The sequence below is a fragment of the Palaemon carinicauda genome, chromosome 8, assembly GCF_036898095.1.
Source record: "Palaemon carinicauda isolate YSFRI2023 chromosome 8, ASM3689809v2, whole genome shotgun sequence".
NCBI classification, from domain to species: domain Eukaryota; kingdom Metazoa; phylum Arthropoda; class Malacostraca; order Decapoda; family Palaemonidae; genus Palaemon; species Palaemon carinicauda.
Window position 1 is genome coordinate 137,055,499 of NC_090732.1, and position 23,288 is coordinate 137,078,786.

Consider the following 23,288-nt stretch of genomic DNA (forward strand, 5'->3'; position numbering starts at 1 on the left):
GCCACAACCCTAGTTGGAAAAGCAGGATGCTACAAGTCCGAGGGCTCCAACAGGAAAAATAGCAATGATATTAAATTTGTCATCATTAAAGAATTTTCTTTTTCATGAGGTCGAGATAGAATTGGGCATTTGTCTGTCTTAATCAAGCTCTAGATGAAAAAAACATATATCTTATAATACATTAGAGGAATTCGTTCCTTTAATTTTTCTTTTTCTGATACACATGCTACATAAATAAACATTTAGTTTGAATACATGAAAAATACACATACACAAACACTGAAGAAAAATCATCTAAAGGGAGAGAGGAACATAAACCGCATCTCTCTCTCTCTCTCTCTCTCTCTCTCTCTCTCTCTCTCTCTCTCTCTCTCTCTCTCTTTTACCAGGTCATCAACCTGGTTGACAACGAGATCTCCAGTATAACTAGCAAGGCTTGGCGAGTCGAGTGTAACTGCCTTGATTCGTGTTTATCATGAAAGCAACGGATAAAGATGGAATTCTAAAAGTGAGACTCGCACGGAAGGTCCTGAGAAATACGGGTAGGAGGGGAGAAGATCTCCCATTCTAGGTCCAACTCCTCAAAACTCGGTCAGTGTATGACCCGCACTGATAGTGAACGGTAGCTTTAGATTTCAGTGTCTCATGAAACGGTGCATGTGGAAGGAGGCGGTGTGAGCGGTAATTCTCATTTGCATTCGTTTTGGATTTTTTTTCTCTCGTAGAAAGGGGGTTAATATGGACTTTATATAGTTGGATGTGGTGGAGATTATGGTGCGTACGAGGTGAAATTATGCTGTCACATAACTTCCTTCCTTTTGTTTTGAACAACATGAACAGACCGACAAACATTCTAATTGTGTGTATCATGACAACAGCATAGTTTTTACATTCTTTTATTTATACAGTTCTAAATAAAAGGGCTGGTGTAATATCAATATAATAACGCATTAAAAAAAATCTGGATACGTAACAAGCAATTGATTAAGATAATCAACTAATATATGATTTTATTTGCCTGCATTCAAACAGAATATCTCATCAATTTAGTCACTGACGAACACAGTTCATGCATAGGATACAAATGAAACATTCTTTTCCCCGCATCACTCAAAATAAAGTTGTCTACAGTTCTGATCATAATGATATGCATTGCTTCATCGTCTACAGTTCTGATCATAATATGCCTTGCTTCATCGTCTAAGTACTAAAAACTGTACGATTTTTATTAATTTATCCTTTCGAATTTTATTGGCTAAATTTTATGCCAAATAATCACTCAACCTACCCATATAATTGTGCTGTTAACTATGAAAATGAAGAGAGAAGACACTAATAACGGAACGGAAGCAGAGACGAAAATGGTTTTACGAGAAGTCCTCTTGCTCTTCATTCAACCAATTAATCAGGTTCAGGAGATGAGTTTGAACGCCGGAACAATATAATTCCAATCGATTCTTTCCTGTTAAATTTGAGTTTATCACACACACACACACCCACACATTCAGATTACAGTCTTCCTGATATTATGGGTATGAAGTATTGTGCTCTCGTAAAGTTGGGAAAACAATATTAACATTTAACAGTATAAGTTAACTGAACATCATGATGTATCAAAGTATGTATTATTTGCGTCTCTCTCTCTCTCTCTCTCTCTCTCTCTCTCTCTCTCTCTCTCTCTCTCTCTCTCTCATAGGCATTTACATAAATATAGTCTCACATATATGCGCATATATATATATATATATATATATATATATATATATATATATATATATATATATATATATATATATATATATATATATATAATATATATATATATATATATATATATATATATATATATATATATATATATATATATATATATATATATATATATACGTTATACACTCACACACAAATAAAGCCATTTCCCTTAACAGAGATTAACTTCAGAGAAAAATAACACAACAATCTCAGTAATATTCTTCTTTCAACTACTATAGAGGATAGTACCACTGAGCAGTAAAAGCTTCCAAAACACTTGTCACAGCAGCACTTCGAACACCCAACACAAACTGCATCCATCACCTCTATCTCGGCCGCATGTTTTTGGCCGGAAAGTCCAGACAGTCTTTGAAAAATAGCATATCAAAGCCCGTCTTTTACAATGCATCTTTTAATATCTCATGTCTAAGCTTCTATTAACCTTTCTCTCCTTCAACCTCAAAGCGTTGTTCAATCCTTTCACATGACTTCATGTCCCCAAGATACCCTGGCCCATTCTTACACCAATGATATTAATTTCACCAAATCTTTAACGTGTTCCACATTATATATTTACCCATAATCAATGTCTTTGTACACTGAGGAATGCATACCATACTACGTAATTATATACAGTTAGCTTGCTGCCAGATATTAATTTAGTTTCCAAAATGTTACAAATACGATGCATTTATCAATGCCAAAAAACTTTAATCAGAGGTGAAGTCAGATGAGTTTTCAAAGTTATTTCTTTATTAAACATTAAGTATTGCAATAATGAAAAAAAAAAAAAAAACATCAAATCCTGTCCCATACAGTTTCGGTATACGATTCAATAATGAAATTAAAATAAGAAAACTTGGTGTAGAATACTTTTAAAAAAATTTCAGAAAGCCTAAATTTTATAGCGTCAGATTAATTTGAATATTATAAGTAGAACACAACCACATTCTAATATAAAACAACAACATTACCAATAACAATAATCATAATATCGAACTCTCAAGACAAATACGGATCCCATCCCCCAAAAAATACGCTACTAACTGATTGTAAATAACTGAAGACCTTTAACCTAAGCGTCTCCACTCCCCTGACTTTTAATTTCTCCTTCCAGTTATTTGTGAAGCTATGGGAAAATAAAGGTTCAGTAACTAGTCATAGCGAACAACACAGACACTGAAAGCGTTAAAACAATGCTTCGGAATCGCCTGTCTGCGACCATGGCCGCCGACGTGGAACAGACCCAGGAGGCTCAACAGGAATCGGAAGAGGTCGCCAAGAAGGAAGGCGAGGGGGACGAAGGCGCTGCCGGAAGGTAACTAATTCGCTTCATATTGTAATATTGGACAGTAATTCATTATGGTTATTGAAGCAATCAATGTGATATATATATATATATATATATATATATATATATATATATATATATATATATATACACACACACACACACACACACACATATATATATATATATATATATATATATATATATATATATATATATATATATATATATATATATACGTGTGTGTGTGTGTGTGTGTGTTAACCTATCCAGACCTAGATTAGAGCTTATACCTTTCGGTGTGGATACATAGGGAATCGCAACTTATTGCACCCTTCAAGAAATCAGAATTCTGCGACTTTTTTTGTACATTTTATGTAATTAAAGTCGAAATAAAATCATTTTCATCATGATAACTTAGTATTAAGTGTATGATCCATGGCTAAAAATAAATCTCATTATTATTTAGGCTCTAAACGAACCCTGAATGCCCCTACTGGGGTTTGAGCCCCAGTAGGGATACGTACACATTTCCTTTATAATCTTTTCGGGTGTAAGATCTAATTTAAGTAAGGCGAATTCAATATCATCGAGCTATTTGTAGTCTAACATTGGAAAATATAAAAATGCCACGTGCAAAATTAGACAAACTATTTCACAGATTTAGCAACATGTTCCAAACTTAGAACTCAGCTGTCATAGTAAAAAGGGTTAGGGATAGATTGTGTTTGTCCAAGTTAGATTATACCTTTTGATAGCCGAGTGCTTAGTCAGTCTACCTTATACAAACACTAAAATTCGTGGGTTTGAAATTTAATCCCATCAGATTGAGTGTACTTATACATATTATTCAATTTCTCAATTTCAATTATCTGTTTGTGGTTTAAGATTCGAAAAAAAAATCATGTGGATTCTTTTAGAATAAAGTATCGGTAGGTGGGCAATTTATTTTTAATGCACAATAAATAAGGTAATAATCGACAACTTTCTGTCTAATACTTTTAAATCTATCGATATCACTTGCATAACTAGTATCTAATATCTTTATACACACACACACACACACACACACACACACACATATATATATATATACATATATATATATGTATGTATAAATATACATATACATATATATACACACTCACAAACACAGTCTGTTCATGAGCACAGCAAGTGCAATGTTGGTGGAGTCCTATCAAAATGAATTTCCAGTGAACAGTGGAGTACTCCAAGAGAATATGTTGTCACCTATGTTCTTTATCCTTTACTGATTGATATGTTAACATAAACCAGCTAAGCGAAAGTATGCCTCTCATTCATTCGGACAAAAAACATTTCCAAATTAGTCTTCAATATTTAATCATCCTAATCATAACTCATCAATTCTATATTCATCGTTAAATAACATCTGGGATTTCTTAAAGAGGAAATCCTAATTTGTTTGATTTCTTTCATATTTTTAAGGTCATGCTTTTTTGTCTTCAAAGTTTTCTCTGAATTGCGTGGGATCGCACCCCCCCCCCCTGCCTTTTTTTATGTTGCTCTTCAATAGTTCTTTCCAATTCATCCATTTATCATTTGCCTATCCCTTCAATATTTCTAGCTTTGTATAGATATGAAGCGTTCATTACGTAAACCAGCAGATAAAATTCGCATAAAAATTCAAAGAAATAAAAAAAGCAAAACTTTGACAGTTATCGTTGTTCTCCTTTTAAAATTATATAAAACGTAAAAAATAACAAGACCGTTATTTATGCCGTATGATATAACCGAGCTAAACGACTATATATATGGAACAACTTCTCCATGTCAAAAGGAGAATGAGGGTTATTAAACTACAAACGAGTGGGTTATTAAGATTCACTAGAATTGAAAATATATAAAGGAAAAGTCGAAGTTGAGATAAAAATAATTTTCAAGTAAAAGAATAAATGGGAAAAGAAAAAGAAAAGCTGTAAAATTCAATAAGAGGTACAATATTTCTTGATATATGGAAATTAAAAATCTGAGATGTAATATTAGGCGGTTAAAAGTTACGGGGTTTAGAGGTGGGAGGCTGAGAAATAACAAACAATCAAGCAAAATAGGGGAAAAAGTAAAAAAAAAAAAGAAAAAAAAATATTGCCGTAATCTGTTTTCATCTATGTTATTTAACAAAATTTCAAAAGCAAAACACGAATCATCATAAAATGTAATTTAAAAATGTACAAGAAAATATATGACTGGAAATTATGACGACTTTAACTCTTGAAAGCTGACCTGTTGTTTCGAAAACTAATACATATTTTGACGTTTGCTAACAGAAGATCAATAGATTTTGCAACTTTTACCAGCGTACCTCACCAAATGAATACCAAGATTAAAAATTTATATAGATTTGAAGTTCCGTATTGTTACAAATAAACTTTTTTTTTTTTAAAACTATCATGAAAAGTAAGGGTCCCAAAATAAGTTGGAAAATAAACTATCCCGATATATCAATTATCTCATAAGACTGATACAGAGTTCCTTTCTAACAAACTAAAGCTGATGCACCTCAAGTTCCGCGCAAATACATGTTCCTGTATATCCTGGTGAACGCTGAACTTATGTGAGATGTTCGTAAATCGCTATTACACTATGATTATAATTATATATTCTCTTCAATTTGCTGATAAAACTTGGAAACTTTTATAAGTTAGATTCCAATGTTCTTCTACTTACTTTGATTGTATAATATGAAAAATCTGCAATTTAATTGAGAATGAATAAGAATTTTTACGAATATTACCGGGTTTTGAATTTCCAGAGTGAAATATGCGTGCATGACAAATTGTCATTTTCCTTTACAAGCAAATACACATTCCTTTATATTGTCCTGGGGTAATGTCCCTTTGTATGCTAATTTTTCTTCCTGTTGCTGTTGTTAATTACTGGATATTACATGCGGAACACTCATGGATTTGATCACGCTTGGAATCTAATATACTTTTTTTCTGGGAAAGAACATCCAATCTCACATCTTTCACAATGATCTATATTATGCGAACCTATCACCAAAATGAGGTTAATGAAACCGGCTGCCTCAATAAGGTCAATCGTGCCTCAACTGAGTTCTCTTTTTTTTCTCTCTTTCGCTAAGTGCAGATAATTTTGGCCAAAAACTTGTTTTTTAATTGGTGAATGATTCTATAATTGCATGGATTTGCACGACCTGTCAGCGAAGCCAGAATATCAACTATTAATATGAATGGAGAGAGAGAGAGAGAGAGAGAGAGAGAGAGAGAGAGAGAGAGAGAGAGAGAGAGAGAGAGAGAGAGAGAGAGAGAGACCTGCTGTGGTTTCTTTTTCCGCGCTGAATTTACCAAAAAAAAAAAAACTATTATAAAGACAGACGGAGAGAAAAGACGACTGTAAATTAGTAAAGGAAACAAATTAGTATTATAAGACTTTTTTTTTTCTTAAGAGTAAACAATTGAATCTCGATCTCCCATTGCTTTACCACTCAGGTTGCCCTGTTATCAACATCATCATCATCATCATCATTATTATTATTATTATTATTATTATTATTATTATTATTATTAGATAAGCAAGAACACTAGTTGGAAAAGCAGAATGCTACAAGTTTAAGGGTTCCAATATGAAAAATAAACCAGTGAGGGAGGGAAATAAGGAAATAAACGATCAGAGAAGTAATAAATAAAGAATATAAACTATCTAAGTTCTGTAACAACGTTAAAATAGATATGTCTTATGTCAGGCTATTCAACAAAAGAACATTCGCTGCGTTTAAACGTTTGTTTTGGAATTCTCTTCTTTCTTCTATTTTTCATTGCTCCCTTCTTTCGAGGACAAGCACCACCTATCTTCTCTTCACTTTTTACATTCATTTCATTGGATTTGCTTGTATTACGGCAAATCTAACAACAATAATAAATTCCTGAACGTCTTAGAAATATATCAAAATTATCGCTATATTGCAAAATAGAATTAAAGTCCTGCTAAAAACAATTAATATTTATATAGCACCCTTATTTTTTAGAATAACATAAGTTACCAATATCAAAATCATTGCAGAGTACCTCCCCCATGACATTTCTTGCAATATTGTAGCTATTGCCACCTGATTAAAAATTCGGAAATTAAGAAAAAAAAAAAAAAAAAAAAAAAAAAAAAAAAAGTCTTGGAGTCATGCTTGGCCTTATTACCTGGATCCTATCAGTTTCAACATGATAGTGTGATAGTGGCGATCTTATTGTTACTGCTGTTCTAGCTAGAACATCAAAATGAAAATATCATTTATTAATGAACCCAGTTTTAGGGGACTTTAAACATGATAGCCTACTTTTTCAATCCAAAGGTGGAATTTTTTTTTTTTTCAACTTTGAGACAATTATTTAATTGCCTAACTACTGTATCATACATCGATTACAACAACTCTTATGTCAAATATCATGATTTTTAAGATAATACTACCTATTACGCGGGAAAGATAAAAAAATATTGTATTCATATAATAATTTTAGAAGTGATAATCTTCAAAGCAAGCCAAAATGTAATAGATTCTAAAGTATGTGTAGGGAGCCATCACAAGATAAATGGGGAACAAGAAGGAAGGGGAGTTTACTGCGGAAGAGGTAAAATACTATTTTCTAAGACAGATGAGGCAGTATTTGGAAACAGTAGAAACAAACATAGTAGTTGTTAGATCCATTGCAGTACTGAAAATACCGACACATTGATTTGATGCTTGAAACTGGTGTGGCACCATCTGTGGTCAGAAATGAAAGATAAAGTATGATGAATGACAACTAGTATCACTGGACGATTTTCTGAGATTTCCAATGGCAAATAGAAAGCTATCTTGATGATTGGGAGATTACTCCTCATGGGTTAAGGAAGGCATCACAACCGGGTATATAAGCGGATGAGCAACCTGGCGGAGTAACGAGAACTTTGGGTATGGAGGAAATGCGGGGGGCATTGCCACTAGCAGCAGGGTGACGGATTGAGTTTAAGACTATAGACAAGATGTCTTTTCAGCTTCTACTTCTGATGCCTGGCGGATAATCTAACTGAAATTAGCATGGACAGGCAGGGTAACTTCCCTTAGTTATAAAGACACTGAACGCCACAAGGAACTAGCTATCCTTTGATGAATTTAGCCAATGAATCCTCTATAGATTTAGTCAGTCTATGGAAAGTGAAAATGACAGAATGGCTCCCAGTCCCAGGCGTAGCAGGGTGCTAAGAATCTTCTGGTTTATAAATACTAAAGAACAATTTAAAATTGGTAATTAGAATGTTAGAACCATGAATCAGATTGGGAAGTTACAGCAAGTGGAGAATGAATTTATGAAATATAGTTTGGATATCTTGGCCCTAAGTGAAACAAGTTGTATATATATCTACTCAGGAAGAATATATGGAGTTGGAGGAGAAGGGCTAAGAATAATGATGACACCAAGAGCAGAAAAGGCATCAACTGAATGGAGAGCTGTAAATAGTAGATTGTTACTTGCAAAGTTTAAATCAGAACAATGCAATATGAGTATTATAGTTTGCTATGCACCAACAAATGATTCTCCTGAAGAAAGGAAAGATGAATACTATGAAGAACTGCAGAGCGTAATAGATGAGATCCAAGAGAGAGACATAAAAATTGTGATTGGTGACTTCAATGCTAAAGTTGGAAGGAATGATCAAAGTATAGAGAATGTGATGGGTGTTGAGGATCTTGGCGAAGTTGCAAATGAAAATGGGGCACATTTTATAAGTTTTTGTTCAACATACAAACATGTTATTGGAGGACTCTTTTCCAGCACAAGGACATCCCTAAATATGCATGAACTTTATCATGTGGCAATTAAAAAAAATCAAATAGATCACATAGCCATTAATAAAAAGAGAAGAAGAACTGAGAAATGTAAGAAACTATACATGTGCAGATATTGTTGATGATCAACAGCTCCTCATTGCCACACTGAAATTAAAACTGAAAGCACCCAATAGAAAGGTAAATAGAATACCTAGGTTTGATACAACTAAGCTTCAAGAAGATGAGCACAGAGAAACGTTTACAATTGAATGTAATAATCAATTTGCAGTCTTAGAGACTTCAAAAGTAGAAGAGCAGACAATTAATGAAGAATGATACGATATTAAGAACATATTATTCTTATTAAATGCTAAGCTACAACCCTAGTTGAAAAAGGAGGATGATATAAGCCCACGGGCCCCAATAGGAAAATAGCCCAGTGAGGAAAGGAAAATAAGGAAAATTAAAATATTTCAAGAATAGTAACAACATTAAAATAAATATTTCCTATAAAAGAGAAAGAGAAACTAGATAGAATAGTGTGCCCGAGTGTACCCTCAAGCAAGAGAACTATAACCCTATAACACAAGACAGTGGAGGACCATGGTACCGAGGCTATGGCACTACCCAAGATTAGAGAACAATTGTTTGATTTTGGAGTGTTCTTCTCCTAGAAGAGCTGCTTACCATAGCTGAAGAGTCTTTTACCCTTACCAAGAGGAAAGTAGCCACTGAACAATTGCAGTGCAGTAGTTAACCCCTTGGGTGAAGAAGAATTGTTTGGCAATCTCAGTGTTGTCAGGTGTATGAGAACAGAGAATCTGTAAAGAATAGGCCAGACTATTTGGTGTCTGTGTAGGCAAAGGGAAAGACCTGTAACCAGAGAGAAGGGTCCTATGTAGTACTGTTTGGCCAGTCAAAGGACCCCATAACTCTCTAGCGGTAGTAGGTCAACAGGCGGCTGGTGCCCTGACCAACCTACTACCTAGGTCTGGTGGTAGTGAAGTCTTGGGACATGTAGTTACAAAGAGAAAACCATTGATATCAAATGACACGTGGGATACTATAAAAGGGAGACAGAGACAGAGACAGAAATTGTTTGTTGAAAGTTTTCAAGGAAGTAATGAAAATTACAAGGTAGTGCATGCCACACAGTCCAGTATTGATAGTGAGGTTAGACGAAAAGCTAGGAATGACTGGCCAGAAGATTTAGACATTAGTGTAGATGAGGTTGACAAAGCTATGAATTCAGGGAGTGGCTATGGTGTAAGAATTGTTCATAGAATTATTAATGAAATCTCTACTGGTGCAAAGAAAAAGCATATACCCATCAAAAAGAGAGATGGATCTGTTATAACGACAAAAGATGAAGAAAGGCAACGTTGGATGGAACGGTTTAGTGAGGTGTTATATTTTACGTTAAATTTATGTATATCGTATTACAAAACTTGTGAAAATTACCAATTTTTTCAGGTATATTGCTGTAAAAATAAAATAATTAATTTTACTTCATATATGTTAACGTAAAAAATAAAGCAATTCATTTTTATATATATTAATGTTATTGTAACTCAATAATATCATTGTATTCTGGAACGGGAGTTCTAGATAATTCTCATAACTACTGTACTTTGGCGCCAGCCATCTTACAAACATGAGTTCAACAGGATGATTAGGGAATGGGTTCCTGGCGTGTGGCTATTGCGTAATGCTAAGTCTTGAAGGCTCCAGAATTCTCAAGAGTATTGTTCCCAATATAAAGGACAGGGGGAGGCAGCGACGAGAGAGTCCTGACTGGACACTGCTCGTATTCGGAGACATTCTTCAGCTACACCCTCTGTGACTCTGGAAGTTAGTGACTACGCACAACGATAAAGTATTTTGAAGAAGACAAAGAAGATTAAAACAACATTAATCATCAGACAGAAGCACCAATTCTCCGTGTCAACATTCTATATCTGAAACTACTCAGTGCCATCTACCCCTCGCTGTATAGAATTTTGGGAAGTCAACTCGTTCTCATTCGTAACAACTTTGAATGTTTTCCCATTAGTTTTGGTGTGACGTGAGTATTTGGTGAATCTTGTGTAATGCTGTAAATATTTATGTTAAATCTTATATATAATTTAATTTTCTGTTTGCTGGCTATTATTTTCAATTTGCAATCAATGATTTGCTATTGTTTAGTAAACTTTACATATAGATATTGCATAAATAAAGTCGTATACAATAGTTGAACGTAACAAGAGGTCATGAACAGGAGATATGAAGGGAATAATTTGAATGATATACCTGAAGCTGAGGAAGACCTTAATGTGCCCATGAATGAATTCAGTGTTTGAAATCGGAGCGATCGTTAAAAAACTCTAGAGATGGAAAGCCCATGAATACAATGGAATAACTGCTGAGATGATATTAGCTGAAAATTAAGACTCCCAGAATAATTACAAGATTATTTTGTAGAATGAGGAGTGAAGAGGACAAACCTGATGAATGGGAATAAAAACAACTGACTGATTGCAATAGTTAGAGGCATGACACTTACGTCAGTTTTCATGAAAATATATAATATGCTCATTCTAAAGAGGGTAGAGAAAAAGATTGATGTAATACTGAGAGATAAACAAGCAGGCTTTAGAAAAAAAGTAGAACATACTGACCAAATTTTCATTTTAAGACATGTGGTACGGCAATGTGTAGAGTATAGAAATCCACTTTTGATGGCATTTGTGGACTAGGAAAAAGCCGGCCAATTTTGTGGCGAGTACCGAGTTATTATGGAGTTCCTCTCATATATGTATATTCGATAAAGTCTGTTCATAAGCATAGTACGCGCAAAGTTAATATTAGTGGAGTCCTATCAAACGAATTTCCAGTGAACAGCGGAGTACTCCAAGGGAATGTGTTGTCACCTATGTTGTTTATCATCCTCATGGATTTTGTAATGCATAGATCAGTTGGGGATGGAGGAGAAGGATCGGACTGGATCGATTAAAAAGAAAAAAAATAGCTGACCTAAATTATGCTGAAGACGTTGTGCTTATTAGCAGAACACCACAGGGCTTGCCAAGCTTGCTTACCAAATTGTATGAAATATCACATGAGGTTAGGCTCAAGATAAATAGAAGAAAGACAGAGATGATGAGAATGGAATATGCAAAGGAAGATGAAGTATCAATGGAAGGAGAAAGAATTAATGAGGTGGAATCATTTAAATATTTAGGAACTATGATCTCTAATACAGGATCTTTAGAATTGGAGTTTAATGAAAAATTGAAAAAAGCAAATCAGACAATAGCTAGGTTAAGCATAATTTGGAAATCAAATCGCCCGAAATTACATATAAAAATCAGGCTACATATTAGTTTAGTTAAATCGGTGTTACTGTATGGACATGTGTTTTTCAGGATACCAGAGAAATTCAAATAATTCATTCATGGTATAACAATGAAACGATATCCAACAGATTTTGTAGATTTGAGAACAAAGCCCTTAGTTGAATATTGGGAGTTATATGGCAGGACAGGATTAGAAATGAAACTACAAGAGATCACGGTGAGGTGTAGATGGAGATGGTTTGGGACTGCTCTTCGCACTCCCCAAGAGAGATTAGTTCACCAAACTTTCAATTGGGCTCTACAGGGCCCTATAAGAGTTGGAAGACCCAGGCCTCTCTCTCTCTCTCTCTCTCTCTCTCTCTCTCTCTCTATGTACATATATATATATATATATATATATATATATATATATATATATATATATATATATATATATATATATATATATACACACACATGTATTATACACATACATACTATACATATAGTGTATTTCTATATATTCGTATATGAATATGTATAACTAACACTCATGATTTTAATCAATGTAGATATCACCCACAATGGTATTTAATATCGAATTCTACCTTTAGGAATGTTTGTCTCCCGGAAATTCATTTATGATAACAGCTTATGGCTGGGCAAGGATTCGAATCTATGCCCTGCAGTTTCGGCTAAGAGGTTGATATTTACATACATACATACATATATAAAGGGAAATATATATATATATATATATATATATATATATATATATATATATATATATATATATACATATATATATATATATATATATATATATATATATATATATATATATATATATATATATATATATAAACCGATAGAAATATGGAAGAGACAAGAAGTAACTGTAAATAGATAACAAATAAAATTTTTATTGGCTCATGACCAATAACAAGTTTGTGATCCCTTGACGAAATAAACCAGCGACTTTGACTAATTTAGTCCTCATCAGTGAGCACATATAATGCATCTTATCTTTCCAAATGATTGAGTCGTTGAGCCATTTGCTTCGAAATAGTCAAAGGATAACAACATCAATTAAGGTTTAATTTTGTTGGGTCGATTGCTGGTGACATGGTTCATCATATTTCCTTCATATAGTCAAGTTCTTTCTTCAAAAACAGCAGCACAGCCATAGTTCAGTTATATATACGTCACTTGGATGAATAGTCCCCTACAGCTTTTTCACACCATTAGTGTACTGGACTGTGGCAGTACTAGCCAGAATTTGTCTCTCATACCAATTTTATTAAATGATTCCTTTAACCCAAATCAAGTTGAAAGATTACAGCAATAAATCATACACTAACATAAAAATATTTACATATACATGTAAATACATAAATATAATGTATATATATATATATATATATATATATATATATATATATATATATATATATATATATATATATATATATATATATATATATATATGCATATACAATATATACCTATATACACTAATAAAAACTATATATATTATACACACATACATACGTATACTTGTCACTGTGTCTGGAACTTTTCATGGTTTTCTCGACGGTGAACTATTACATTTCATGTGAAATAGAACTATACTTGAGGCAACTATACCAGGACATGCATAGCCTTTTTAGCGCGGGATACGCAAAATTGAAGGAACGCCTCCTTATTGATCGGCAGAGTACCGGTGTTTTCATCAAAGAAACCACTTTAAACATAGTAATGGCTGGTTTAAGTGATATAAAATTATATATATATATATATATATATATATATATATATATATATATATATATATATATATATATATATATAAGAAGAACACAAACTTTTGATCGTTAAGATAATTTACGTTTGTATATAGTGTACACATACATATATAACGTATATATATATATATATATATATATATATATATATATATATATATATATATATATACACATACATACATATATATATACACATACATATAAATAAATATATATATATATATATATATATATATATATATATATATATATATATATATATATACATACATACATATACATATAAATATACATACATATGAACTTGGGCCATATGCCCGGCACTGGGGTAAAGGAGGCCATTCAGCACCCACGTGCAAATGGGGGAACCCCCGTAGTTGCATCAAAAGGTAAAAGTTAAGTAAGGTTGGACAGCAAGATGAAGGAAAGAAAACACGAACAAAAAGTAACGGGTAATAAGTGGGTGTGCCTTCGGAACACTGCAAAGACGCATACGTAACGCCCACACAGCATCGCACAAAGTGCACTGATAGCTCATAAGGATCTGAGGTTGGAGGAGGTATGCACTCGACAAGTCTTTCTTTTAAGCAGTTTATATTTCAGACCTTAATTGCATTCAATCATTTTTTTACGAGCAAGTAATTACACTGTCGGATTGACCTTCTCCCGGAATCTAATAACACAGTTTTTATCAAACTTTGTACCGTAAATCTTTTCTTGCATTTCGGGAATGGTTTGCAATATAATATTTTTGGTTTTAGTCTCTTTAATTATACAATACGAAATGACTCTAGCCAGTTCATTATTTCACAAGGATTCTTAAAATAGCGACTCCCTTTTCTCCCTACATTGAGGGTAAAATCTCCTATAGTTTCAATGTTGTTTATTTCTGTGTTGTTAGACTTAACAAATCCATAAATCTTTAAGTGAATGGTAGAATTCTGCACCTTAGCTCAACAAAATCACGAGATACAAGTATTACATAAAATCATTAACTATTTATCACTAGTCTTGCTCTAGAAATACACATGAGAATTTAATGCGTCACACTCATTATAATATAACTTTTACAAAATCTTACTATTTTGAAGATTCACTTCGTAAACGAAACTGTCACGATTCTATTTGTGAATAAGAGGAGAGACGGGAACTCATTTCACATTGCGTCATTCACTGGTGGTACATTCTTCGACGAAAGAGCCACTGAAATGATCCATCGAAGTTGATTGATTGATTGATTTAAAGTTTCCAGGCATCATGACATCTAAGGTCATTGACGCCATTATTTAGTCTATATATACAGTATGTATGAAAAAAATTAAAGAATATTCAATTAAAACCATAAAAGTTTAATCTCATTATAAAAGTTAAATAGTTTTAAGAAGACCTGCTTTGTGAAATAAACCTAAAAATACCATTTGCATAGTGGGACACATCATGTCCAAGAATCTTGGCAAGGATGAACCTGCCACCTTCACCTCGAGCCTCAAACAAATGTCTATTCCTTAAGTTATTGTAATTGGGGCGTTCGGTCAACAAATGTCTCACTGTTAGAGGTACTAAACAGTCGTCGCAATACGGTTGGTGTTGGCCCTTCAGTAGAAACTCGTGTGTCAACCGAGCGTGACCAATACGGAGACGACAATGAGAAGTCTCCCATTTTCGGGGCATCATGTCATACCTCCAAGGAGTTATGACATTTGTTACTTTTCTCATTTTATTCCCATCTAGACTATCCCAGTGCTGTTGCCATTTATTGCTAAGCAATTTCTTGATGTTAGGTAGGAAGTCATTACAGGGAATGGGATACCTTCTTGGCAGCAACTCTGATGCCGCATTCGTCGCATATGAATCTGCCTTCTCATTCCCACACACACCTACATGTGCTGGAACTCAACAAAATCGAATCGTTATACCCCTCCTTCCAATAATAAAAAGCCATTCTATAATCTTTAAAACTCGAGGGTTACTAGAATTAAAAACTTCTAAAGCTTCAGGGACACTCCTTGCATCACTAAAAATTGTAAAATTACCCTCTTTTTCCAACGCTATTTTCTCAACAGCGGTTAGTATGCCATACAGTTCGGCAGCAAATATTGAAGCTGTTAGGTGAAGTGCACCTCTACAATTAAAACCATTACTTCTGACTATAGAAATTTGGAAGCTTTAATTCCTAAAATTTAGATTAGGAAAAAAAAAATAGTTGTTTGAAACCACTAACTTGTAAAGCATCATCCAACGGAATGAAATAAAACACACGAAAGAATATAATAAAATACGCACCCACATTTAGGTCGGCGATAAAGTTCTGGGTTTGCATCTGTAAGGTCACTGGTTCCATTCTGGTCTGCCGCCTACTAGTCAACCCCCCCCCCCCTCCCCCGCTCTGGATTCAACAAAAGGGAGTATGACTAAGAACATCACAACCCAAAAACTTACAGAGAACAGGAAGGCGTGGCGCCTCCTTTAAACACTGTGCAATTAGTCAATATTGTTATTGGCGTTTATTCAATATTCATGACTAAATCTGGTTATCCATAATATGTGGTAAACGACGTTTAATGTCTTCTTAAGGTCACATATCGCATTATTTATACCGAGAATTACAGACGGGCCGCTGTGATCCCTGGTGATATATCTTGCTTTGATCGGCGGTTATTGGGCAGCGAGTCAAATTCCTCGTATGTAAATTTCTTTCTCAATATCTTTAATCTCCCCCGAAAGCAAAAGACCCCGAACACGACGTGTATTTGAGAAAAGTAAATTTACTGTGATACCAGAAGCTATAACATAATACAAACTCGCGATTTACATGAATATTCTGCACGAAACGTCTTTGGTAAAACGATAAATTTTAAAATCTTGAAACAAAAGATTCTCTCTCTCTCTCTCTCTCTCTCTCTCCTCTCTCTCTCTCTCTCTCTCTCTCTCTCTCTCTCTCTCTCTCTCTCCACACGCACAAGAATTATTATATTCGAGCTTGTGTGCGATTTACCATAAAATGGGAATTCCACATATCCTGTGTAGTTATAACATAGTACGACAGATTCTTTGTTAAGTTTCGTGTCGTATTTGCGCGAATAAACGCTTAGTTCTTTGTCGAAGAGAAATTTCGGGTCAGAAAAAAAGTAGTACCAAAATTCGTCACGAAATGAAAGCAATGCCATATAGTAAAAAAAAATCCTCTTGCAAATATTAAAGACTTGCATTCCTAAGTACTTTTATCCATACGAGAAATGAAATAACATATCAATTACATACTTCAATTGCATAATCTGAGAGAGAGAGAGAGAGAGAGAGAGAGAGAGAGAGAGAGAGAGAGAGAGAGAGAGAGAGAGAGAGAGAGAGCTGTAAAAACTGTCCCCTCAAAGTTCAAAACCCACCATAAAAATACAACACAAGGAAAGGGTTTAAGAAGAGGGGAAAGACATGTCCCCTTGACAGCACAAATCCATTAACCTATATTTCAGGGAAAACTTTCTGTCAAGTTGACCTTATTTTACTTACCATTTCCGGGTCGGGGATCCTAACAGATGAATAATGTTTTAATAGTTTTTCCTTCCATTATTCTTTTTTATATATAAATTTGATTATTACATGAAACTGAAGTCATAGAGTTGAATGTGTGGTATTTTCAGTTTTAAAAGTCATCAGCATTAGGCTTACTCAGTACAGTCTCATTTCTAAAATTGACTCTGAATTTTCCTTAATTGTCTCATTACCGGTAATTTTTAAACGATTCATCATCCATTCAAGACAGATTTCCAGGAAACTCGGGTCACAGAGTCAAAGTGACGACCCAACGCATAAAAGCATACTTTGACTATTGGCCTGCTTCCCGCTCCTTCGCAGGAAAAACACAACCCTTAGAAAATCTATTTAGCAAGAAGCTATAAATTACAAATATCAAAACATTTAACTGCAAAAATTTCCTTGCTCATGAACATGAAGAAAAGTGCTCCATATTTTTAACTTAAAAAATTTCAATAAATCTTATTACTGGAAATTAGTTATTAAATGCACAAGAAATTCAGTGAATATCTCGTAAATTTTGACAAATCAGTAATGTAAAAGTCACTTAATTCGTAGAAAAATATTACTAAATCATGACCAGACTAACCATGATTAACAAAGTATACTTCATTATAATAAGCACATCATGCATTACTAAAAACACCACATAATAATCAATAGCAGATATCTTAATATCTTTTATCTTTAAATCTTCTTTCCCACCGTTATCCCTACATTAAGGGCTCAGTTGCCTGATGCGTTCTCCCCAATCCCTTCAATCATAAGCATCTTCTTATACATAAAAACATCAGGCATGATTTAACAAAGGGTTTTTACGATCGCAAGCCCTTGCAGTTATCAACCCGTGTTTGGAGGTGGGCCTAAAATTGTTCTAACAGTCCAACTGCAAGGCAGCAGTTTCCAAAGTTACTTCCAGCGGGCCTAGCCTTATGCTAAAAAGCAAGACTACAAGGCAGCAGCTGTCCTCTTGGTCGCTTTCTTCGACACGCAGGACGTACGGTGGTAGTATTCTTACACCCCTACCATGGATCTTTAAATGATGATAATTAGGAGACGTTCTTTCCGATGTGCTAATACTCATCTCAGTCACTAGGAATATTCTTATCCGAAATGTTTGCTACTTGTGGATATCAAGGAGTCAAGATAGTCGGTGTTTACATTCGACTACCATTACCTTACATTAATAATTCATACAATTCTCTAATTCAGATTTGGGTATGAAGTACAGACTGTCCATTTCATCAGTGACCGGTGTCTTCCAAACAATTGTCTTGCGATGATGTTCAACTGACTCAATATAATTTTCAAACTTCAATTATTATCATTAAAAGCTAAACCACAGTCCTAGTTAGAAAAGCAACATGCTATAAGCCCAAAGGCTCCAACAGGGAAAAATAGCCCTGTGAGGAAAGGAAACAAGGAACCAATTAAACTAGGAGAGAAGTAATGAACACTCAAAATAAAATATTCTAAGAACAGTAATAACATTATATTAGTGGTTCTCAACCTTTTTCTTTATATCAACGCTTAACTAATTTTATCTCTACATCTGTACATATATGCTAACTTATTCCATGCTCGATGCCAAAATAAAATAGTAATTATTGCTATACATAACTAGAATAAAGACGATACTATGTTATAGATAAAAAGAAACTACAACGAAGGTAAATTAAGCTGAGAAAGCTGCAATATAATCATACGTTAAAAAATCTATTAAACTACGCAGAAAACCATCATACCATAAAACAATCAAACAATAGGAGATGAACATCCTGGCATGAAAAATATTTTGCCAAAGCTTATTTTTTGGCATTAACCCGACATAAATAACAATGAGAGTGCATACACCAATGAAAAGCACATATCGATCATAAAAGAGAATTAAATCAATCCTTATTAGCTTTCTACCCATACTCACATATTATTATTATCATCATTATCAAAAGGGGGAGATTACCCACCTGTTCGTATATAAATACCAACAGATCAATATGTATCCGAAATAATAAAAAATAAATTTAAGACTTCAAAGAAAAGATAAATCATTAACGTATATATCAAGACGATGAGCCACTTAATCAAATCTTAATAGCAGAAATGAGATGATGATGAAGAACAAATACAATTTCTCATACAAAATGAAAAATAACATAAATCATTCAGTGGCCATTATCTTGCAAGTAATTATTTTCGTGTAAAAAAAATCCAGTTTTTATTCGACTTTTGGCTTTAAAAGAAAGAAAAGCCCTTCAGGGATAAAAACAAAATATGGGTTCTATCTGTTTTTATATCTAATTACTTTATTTATTATTTTTACTTTTTAAAACTTCTCAATAAAATGGCTCCATACCCATTCTTAAAAGATAAAGGTGCCTGGTTTCAGTTCCAGTTTCATTAGAATAGATACTCGCGAGAACGTCAGCCGGACAAGGCCAAACCCCAACTGTGGCGCCCAACTACATCAGTGGCCTTCCCCAGTAAACAGCTTAAACTCACGGTCCCTGGCTAGGATCGATCTGCTGTCATGCAAATGCAAGGCAAACACGTTACCATTGTACTAACCACTGTACTTGAAGGAATGAAAAATCTAGTAATCACTAAAGTAGCAATCGTATCGTCCCATTCTATTAACTTTTTTTCATATGTTAAAATTAATCCCAAAACGCCTCAATTCAAATCTAGAGTCCCCTCCGTACTCAAGTGACTCCTTTCTTTATAGAAACGATTCTTAAATTTCCCATCACTCCAAAGATATAAGATATATTGATTCCTTAGACATTGAGAAAGAAGAACCAAGAGCTCCAGGCTAAAAAAAGAAAAAAATGATCCTAAAGACTTGTGGGTTATATGGGATCGAACTCCCTGAATGTTCAACGAGTTTGCTACAAATCTGATAACTTCTGACAACATTTCAACACGCAAGCTGTAATATATGAACGTTATCTATAGGCATTTAGAGCAGGACAAGTAATGTCCAATCACAGGAAAGCTATTATCGTTACATAAACATCTTTCTTCAGTCTGAGTTTTGAGTTAACATTATTGTAATTACAGTATTCTTAATCTTCTGGCTCATACTTAAACACGAAGAGAACGTTGAAACAAAGATAAAAATGAGGGGGGGGGGGGTAAAGTGGTACTTATTTACTTTCAAGAGAATAACGATTGATAATAAGCGAAATGGGGTTGACTTGTCTCCAAACTGCGGGATCATATTAAAACATGGAGAAAGAAGTCAGTAACCAGGATTAAAGAAACTAAGAATAAGCATTATGCGGATGTCATTGCGAAGTTGACCTTAACAAGTCATTCTTTGCAAATATTACGCATAATCTCTCTTGCTGTGTGACAGAGGTAACCCCCTTAACCTTTGACCTATCTGTGACCCCGAAATGAATATAAATATCTAGTCTTTACTCTACATTTCTCAACGGTCATGAGGATATATTGATTAATCTATGTTGTCTGTCGCGGGGACGATGTCCCTCTGAAGAGGTGAATGACCATTATATCTTCTGCACAAACGACATTGATTTTCATATGATATAATAGAAGAAAAGATGCAAAACTTAATACTGAAGATATAATCGCCAAATATAATCAAAGCCGTGAAGTTAAAATTATTTCGGTGAATTACATTTATAGTAATACTTAGCGAAGTAGGACATGGTGCCCAAACTGGGTGAGAAAACTCACCAAAGTTGCTACATTAAATGGGAGAGAGAGAGAGAGAGAGAGAGAGAGAGAGAGAGAGAGAGATAACCCAATGGATTTCAATCTAACAGAAATAAACGTAGAATATGGGTGGGGAAGGAGAATTTTAACAGTAATCTGTGGATGGGGAATAGCATTTGCCACCACCCCCTTTAATTAGCAAAAAGGCAAATTCCGAGAATATGCGAGATGATGATGTGGGTCAATTCAAAGATTTTAAACACTGGGTTCGCACCTGTAAGGTTCACAGCTCGATCCCAGACAGAGCATACCTGACGACGATGCTCTGAATAGATGCCAACGCCACCTAAGGTCAATGACAGTTCGCAAGGGTTGAAAAATTATTCCCAAAGACTTGGGGTTAAACAAGGAGACTATGCGATTCGGGTGTCAACCTTATAGAGGAAAAAGGCGGTGTCAGGAAATTGTTTTCTCTGAATAAAAAAAAAAGTTGAAGCTGTTGATACGAACTGTTTACGAAGTATACGTGGTGAAAGATGGATTATGCTCATTTGCATAATTCATCTTTTATAAGAAAAAAAAGTTAGTGAACAAGTTTGTGTTTTAGAAGTCCTAGGAAACAGGAGAAGATGGCTGCGAAAGTTGTAGATATATTATCTGAAAGACGTATTGGGAAAAGAGGGACATTAATATTCCGTATGTTTTGCTGTGATCGTTATAATAAGTATTTACTGGAACATTCATTGTTTAGGGCAACCGCTTAGTGTAATATATATATATATATATATATATACAGTATATATATAAATACAGTATATATAGGCTGGAGGAACGTAGAGAGTAGAGGTCCCCTTTTTGTTTTGTTTCTTGTTGTCGGCTACCCCCCAAAATTGGGGGAAGTGCCTTTGGTATATGTATGTATGTATGTATGTATATATATATATATATATATATATATATATAGACATGGAACGAAAAATTAAAAGACTAGATTGGAATTAGTACTTTCGACCGTTAGGGACTTCAGCAGTCTGTTGACGTACCTAATGGACGAAAATACCAACGCCATTCATGTCTTTTCATTTTTCCTTCCGTGTCTATAATACATTTTATACTCATCACATGTCAGCTTTCGTGATTTATACACACACACACACACACACACACATATATACATATACATGTGTGTATGTGTGTAGGTCTATATACATTTATATATACACACACACACACACACACACACATATATATATATATATATATATAAGGCCATGTTGAATTCCCAAAGGGAGTTGGGCGACTTATGGAGCCGCAAACATCCACACATTTTTTCATTTATGGATACGGTGATGGAATGTATAGAGAAAAAAATTCTCATATTAGTTTATCATCTTTTCATTTCTCTAATCGCCCAATTTGTCTCTTATTTTTTTTTAATCACAAATTCATGTATCTACTTCATATTAGTACGTTTACTTCTACTTTTACTTCTTATTCGTATATTTACTTTCTGTTTACAAGTGCGTGGCTGTGAGAGAGAGAGAGAGAGAGAGAGAGAGAGAGAGAGAGAGAGAGGGGGGGGGTGAATATCATATGAATAATTCCCCCCCCCCCCCCTGTGGGTCAAGGTTAAAGGCCTTTCAGTTTTCATAATATATTGCTTTTAGAACAGTTACATCTAAATGATTTTCGTCTCAATTTTATCCTCCATCCCCCGTTAACATAACCATGACCCACAACGTGAACTAACAATTATTTACCCAATTCCCACATCAGGTTTTAGTGAACGCTCCCATATGATTTCCCCTTGTCCAATTCGGGAATCCGTCGCCTATCAACTAATCTTCCAACTTAGAGAGAGAGAGAGAGAGAGAGAGAGAGAGAGAGAGAGAGAGAGAGAGAGAGAGATATATATGGTTGGCGATTACAAATGATATGGATCAAGTCCAATTTGTGTCTTAACTACGGATTCTCATTCTCAGATAAGTATAATCAAGAAAAAATGTGATATTCTGCCCTCACGCAATTGAATGTGAAGGTGTCACATAATATGAGCCTTGCTAGGTGTATGACACGCTATTACTTTGTGGTTAGTTGATGACTAC

The 23,288-nt window shown here is 34.2% G+C and overlaps 1 protein-coding gene across 1 annotated transcript in view; it reads left to right on the plus strand.

The window, feature by feature from the left end:
- The first annotated feature begins 606 nt into the window (after window positions 1-606).
- The window catches only part of LOC137645463 (uncharacterized), a 50,892-nt gene continuing 28,210 nt past the window's right edge, over window positions 607-23,288 (plus strand). Inside the window, exons 1-2 of the mRNA XM_068378268.1 lie at window positions 607-681; window positions 2,870-3,070. Coding sequence (XP_068234369.1) covers window positions 2,949-3,070 — 122 coding nt within the window. The 5' untranslated portion in view covers window positions 607-681; window positions 2,870-2,948. The remainder of the gene's footprint in view (window positions 682-2,869; window positions 3,071-23,288) is intronic.